We start from the raw sequence: 6,094 nt of genomic DNA on the forward strand, positions 1-6,094 counted from the left end.
TAAAAAAACTTCCCATTTAGTCTTAGAATCATCAGCAGAAATGAGCATTTAAGTATATAAATAATAGCAGCAAGATTCTCATACAAGCGTCTACTAATAGTTTAGTAAGATTTCTTTGCAAGTGTAGTAGTAAGAGCAATGTTTCACTGAAAGACTAAGATCTGCACTGTAGTGTCAAGGGATGAAATACACAGAAAATGAGGACTAGAAGATCTGATCTCCCGTGTAGGAGGATATTTCAAACATGCACCTGCATTAGACTTATTTTTTCCATCACAGTCCTTAAAAGCTGCAAGGGGAAGAGGCCTTTAGGCCCCCAGAGATGAGAAATCAATTTAGTTGTAAGACCATCCATTTAAAAAAATAAAAGTTCTTGAGGCATATGCTGAAATAGGGAAGGCGCAGATGTCTGTAATGTACTACTGATCTGCAATATCTAAAAGCCAGACAATTTAACTTGCAGTGTATACCAAAGAACAGTTCTAGCTTTGCTCTGCCAGTTCCTTAGCTCTGCACTTTGTGCCATGGTTGGTTATGGACTGAAAGAAATTACATTTGGGGCATTCCAAATCTCTCCAAGCACTTGGCCTTCTGGAAGTGTTTGATGGCCCCTTGCTACATGGAAGCTTCTTTATTCAGTGTTCATGCTAAAGCATTTGTAGGAAGCCATACTGTATATTCCCAATAAGCTTTACTTACTTAACTGTCTATTTTTTCCAAAAGTATACAAGAAGTAGCCTTCACAATGTTAGCACTGCAGTAATAGTTTTCCTTGCTTATAGTGAAAGGACAGCATTTTTATTAGTCACAATATCACAGCGATAGCTTCTTATATTTTAAGTTGATTCATATTCTGTTGCCTGGCTACTACAGATGATTGTCAGTACTGTCTGGCATAATGGGAATTTAAGTGAGTAACTTTGTATTTAACTGTATTGAGGTGCCAACTAAATTTTCCTGTGATGCCCCTACACAATTCAGACTATTCTGTCAGCTTCAGATGGAAAAAGTAAATTTTCATAGGTTGTGCTTCTGCCCCCAGCTTTGCTCCAGTGTTCTTCCAAACTGCAGTGGAACTGCAACTGAAGGCTGCCTTTTAATGAAATGACCGGAGATAATTTAACAACTCACCACAGCAAAAAGGCAGAGGTCCTGTGCCCCTCTCCATACATCTCRGCCATGCCCGCCTGATTCCTAATGTGGACCAGTACTTTGCCATTTTTTTCTGTGAGCTGATGTCACTCAGGACTCACACAGAAAACTGTTGCCTCTCCTTTCCTGTCCATCTCCTTCCAGCGATGATTTTCCRCTGCAGCAGTGATTGAATCAGCTCATGTAACTGTTGCTGCTGCAAGGGATGACACAAAGACTGCAACAGGAAATTCTGCTTTGTTTCCCTGCATTAAACTGTTTACTCCTAATGCTTCAACAAATCCCTGATCGTTTTCCAAATATTTGTGTGCCCTCTGTAACCAGTACATTAAAAAAATATTTCAAGTATTCAAGTAATTTGCTACAATTCACCAAGATTATCAAATGTGCAACTTACTTTCAGCAAGTAAGTACTCTTAATGTGACCTGGTTTATTTGCTCTGCATGACTTGAGTACCTTGGCTACCTTAAGTATGAGGATCACAGAAAAGACACTAAATTTGATCCAAATCTAATTTCTTGTGCACAGTTCCCACACAAAGTCTCAGCTGCTGAAAAATAAGCTTTTATGGTCAGGATTTCTGAAATGTGGAGGTGATTTGCTAGTCAGACACTCAATGAATTTTTGTATATTCACACAAATAGACTATGACTATATGCTGCTGGGCTCTTCCATGTGTCTGCCAGAAACCGAGAACTATACCTTGTAGTTACAAACAATGCAGAGGTAAAGATATTAAATGCTTATGAATTTCAGCAAAAAATGCATCTTCTGACTCTATTTACTCTGTATTGAAAATAGTAAATTTTCTTTCTGGTCTTGACACCTATTTTTCGCCTTAGCCCAGAACATGCTAGTACTTTTGTTTTTTTTTTTTTTTTTTTTTTNTTTTTTTTTTTTTTTTTTTTTGTATGGATTTCTAATTGGATAATGCTGAGATCTGAATAGAACTGTGGCCCAGAATGTCACAAGGAAAGTTAGGCAAACAGTGATATAAAAATCAGTCTGTTACATTTTAACGTATATCTGTAAGAAGACCTTAAGGATATGTTAATTATACATACCCTGAAGCTCTTGCTCACTCATTAAAATGAGTTAAAATAAATCAGGAAAAAGATAAACCGTTTWAAAAAGTCTGCTTTAAATTGAGCTTCAGCCATGTGCTTGCACATTGGGAACTCACTTCAGCAGGCAAAAGGCAAAACAGCAAAAGAGAAGGATGCCCAAGACAGTGCCCATGGGGGCCAGGTCCTGCTCAGCCCCTGCTGTATCTGAGACAGCGAAGGCCTTCGGGCACTTTCAGACCTTGGCCAGGCTCAGACTTTTGCCTCTCTGTCCCAGGAGCTGTGAGGACCACTGAGAGATGTGAGACATCGTTTCACATCTGCCTTGAGTGAACTTCTGAAGGCTGAATTTATGCAAGCTGAGCACAAGTCCCTTTCGTCTTCCCAAGCCTTGTTGATTTGGGAAATCGAGGCCTTATCTCAAGTCTTTAAACCCACACTCTAAATATTTGAGAAATGCTTTGTGAGGAAATTCTGAATCATTCAACCTAGATTCTTGCTCTCCTGATATCTTAAAATGGAAATTATTGCACCCTGCCTCAGATACAGCTTTGGAGGTGGTAATTCTCGTGAGTACGCACTCCAGAGAGACGGCAGAAACCTGCTAAATCTGACCCTCTGCTTTACATTAATTTCTAGGTACACCACGATGCAAAAAGCGTATGAGTGGTTGGTGTGTGTGKGGGGGGGAAGCACTGAGAGGTATTCAAAAAATACTGTCAGCGTTTGAGGGCGGCAGAAACGCGTTCCCTGAGAGGAAGATACTGGATGCGTGAAAAAAAAAAGCCATTTTCCTAAGCGCCCCCCGGAGCGCGGGCCCGCGGCCCTCCCTCACGCGGGGAAGGGGCTCCCCCTGCCAGCAGCCCGGCGGCCGCCCGCGCTCTCCACCTTCGCCCCGGGCCACGCCGCACGTCGCTTCCCCCGTGTCCCCAAAATAACGAGCCCCTTCCCGGTCGGGGCTCCGAGGCCGCCGGTAAAGACGGCGCTGCGAGAGCCTCGCCGCCTCTCCCTCCCGCTCCGGCCCGCCGCCACCGCCCGGCGGCGCCGCTCCGGCCCCCGCCTACTCGCCCGTTGCCAAGGAGCCGCCGTTGCCATGGGAGGCGCAGGGCGCATGCGCACACTGGCGGAAGTGCCCGGATGCAGCGGGAGGCGGTGCTGCCGCCATATTTGCCCGGAGAGCGGCGAGCTGGTAGCTGCTGAGCCCCCCAGACCCATCGGTTTCCATCCGCCCCGTGCAGTCCCCGACGCCGCCCCGCCTGCAGGACATGGACGATCGGGAGGATCTCGTCTATCAGGCCAAGTTGGCTGAGCAGGCTGAGCGCTACGACGGTGAGCGCTGGTTGGGAAGGCCGTGCAAGGCCAAGGGGAGAGGGAGGGAGGGAGCGGCCACAAAATGGCGGCTGGGGGGGGGAGGGGGGGCAGGGGCGGGGGAGGGGGGCACAGACAAAATGGCGACTGGGAGCGCCCCAAGGGGCCAGTAGAGCTGGGGATGGGGAGCCTGAGCGAGCGGGCGGCCTGGGCCGGGGCGGGGCCGGTTCGGGGGGCGGTGGCGGCAGAAACCGGGAATAAAATGGCGGCCGCGAAGGGCGAGTCTCGGGGGGAGAGGGAGCCGCCCCCGCCTCGGGGCTGGGGGGGGAGGGCGCGACAAAGAGACCCCGCTGCCGCTCGTCGTGCCGCTGCCTGGCGCGGCTTGAGGCGGTTCCGCTCGGCCCAGGTCTTGCGTGCCTTCGGCCTGGGCCTCGCGGAGCCTGGCGGCGTGGGGGCCGAGCTCGGTTCACCGCAGACAACGCCCAGTGCCCTGCTCTCCGGAAGGTGGGTGCCCGGCTCTCCCAGCCCCTCGGGAGGCGACGCTGGGGAGCGGCCTGCTCTCCGTGGCGGGCAGCGGGGAAGGGGGCTGGCGCTTTTCATTCTCTTCCTTTGCTTGTGGTTGGGGGTAGTGCTGCTCTTGGCAAACGCAGAGAGAGAGAGGGAGAGCTCTCACCCTGGAGCGATCAAGTACCTTCTTCATTACCTGAAGGAAATACAAATGCTTTCATTATATGATAGCACTTATTAGAGATTATCTTTTACTTTTTTGCCTGTGAAGTTCCTGCATTATGTCTGATGGCTTCATATCTGTTGGGAGGGGGGGAAGGAGTGGTGGGGAGGAGCTGGCTACCTTGGATGGTGTCTCTTGTCCAAAATATGTCTGCCTTGTGACTGTTCCTTGAACATGTTTCTCACATGTAGTAGAAACGGCCTTAAATTTTCTTGATGATGTTATTGTCCTGGAACGGTTACTTTTGACTTAAAGACCTTATGTTTATGCCTTTGAAGTGAAATAAATACTTGTGTATGTAAAAACTGTGAACATACTTATGCTTCATTTAGAGATAGGAAGACACTTCAAATGCTTTGTCGTTTTCATAGTAAAAGGATGTCAACTGACAAGAACTAGGTCATGTTGTCTGAATTGGTGCTTGGAAAACTTCTGATAGCACTATTTTCAGGCATCAGAGAAATGCACGCYTGGGGGAGGAAAACAGAAACTGCGCCAAAAAAAATTAAGACCTAAATGAGATTTATTTTTGTGACTGTTCAAGTAGGGAAATGGGGTTGAAATAAGAATGTCACTAAATGACAGCAGTTAAATAGCCTTCACACAATAACTTGTAAGGCTTATGGAAAAAATSTTCCCAAAACAAGATCTCAGGGTGAGACTGAGTTGACGGGATGGGGGTGGGATGAAAGTTAGGGGGAGTAGGAAGAGATCAATTCCAGTATTGCACAGTACCTATGGAACTTCTGATGGTAACAAATTACTTGGTATTTTGTTTGTCAGTCTGTTATTGTTACCCCCAACAGTGTGGGGCGGGATAATCCATTTAAACAAAACACCGAAAGCAGCACACCATTCCAGCAACACTCCTAGAGTTGTTTAGTTGTTCTCTTTGTTGTTAGTGTGTGGTGTGTTTTTATTTATTTATTTATTCGTTAAAGGGGAAAGGGTTCTCCACCTGGCATAGATGGATCAATGCAACCAGAAGTGTTGGCTTTGGTTTGAGTGGAAACCCAAAGTAGGATGCTTAGCTAGCATCCTAAGGAATTCACCATCTTTGGAAACCTTTTGAGGCACAACTGCCTGGTGTTTTCCTAGATCAATGGTAAATTACTCCTGTTCTTCAAAAAGTAATCAGACCCTACACCATTGTAGAGATTTGCAATGCCAAACAAACAGACTTCCTGTCAACCAGGAAAAATAAGCTGGTAGGGATTGAGTTTTTGCAGCATTTCCCTCTGTATGCTTTCTTAAAACACTATCATGAATGTTTGCTAAACAAGATGGCTAGACTAAAAGGTAGAAGATGCCTCATTATATATAATTTCTGAATGGTAAGGAGACTGCTGTCATGTCTGTCTTGATCCTGCCCTGGAAGACTATATATTGTAAATACTGTTCAGCATGTGTTCTGTGTTCCTCTTCAGCTGAAACAATTAAAAATATTAGACTAATTTGTGTGTGTGTGTGTATATATATATATATATATAAAATGTAAATCTGAAATGCAGTAGTTATGCAAAGATCATGGTTGAGATTGCTAAATAATTGTGTGAGCAAAATTATTTGGGGAAGCTATATTGAAAGCATAGGTTAATCTTAATTTTGTTCTTTATTTTGGTGATCTTTGAGACAAGTGACCATAAAGTCACACTTGCTAATTGGAATATATAAAATCCTGTGATGGTAAGTACTGTCTACAAATATATAGGAATATGAATCTGTAATATAGGTTGGATGTACTTGTGGAATGACAGATGTTTTTCATTAATCCTAGGAGCACATTGAATTATCTTCCTGTCTTTTCTCTCCTGGAGACTTTAAAGTGGTGTGTGGTTT

The 6,094-nt window shown here is 45.4% G+C and overlaps 1 protein-coding gene across 2 annotated transcripts in view; it reads left to right on the forward strand.

Annotated features, from left to right (window-relative positions):
- The first annotated feature begins 3,346 nt into the window (after positions 1-3,346).
- YWHAE (tyrosine 3-monooxygenase/tryptophan 5-monooxygenase activation protein epsilon) overlaps positions 3,347-6,094 on the forward strand; it is a 24,782-nt gene continuing 22,034 nt past the window's right edge. For both annotated transcript variants that reach the window (XM_085309267.1, XM_085309266.1), the window contains exon 1: positions 3,347-3,546. In XM_085309267.1, coding sequence (XP_085165393.1) covers positions 3,483-3,546 — 64 coding nt within the window. In that variant the 5' untranslated portion in view covers positions 3,347-3,482. The remainder of the gene's footprint in view (positions 3,547-6,094) is intronic.

The sequence above is a fragment of the Rhea americana genome, unplaced genomic scaffold (assembly GCF_003343005.1).
Source record: "Rhea americana isolate MKP2758 unplaced genomic scaffold, rheAme1 scaffold_295, whole genome shotgun sequence".
Lineage (NCBI taxonomy): Eukaryota > Metazoa > Chordata > Aves > Rheiformes > Rheidae > Rhea > Rhea americana.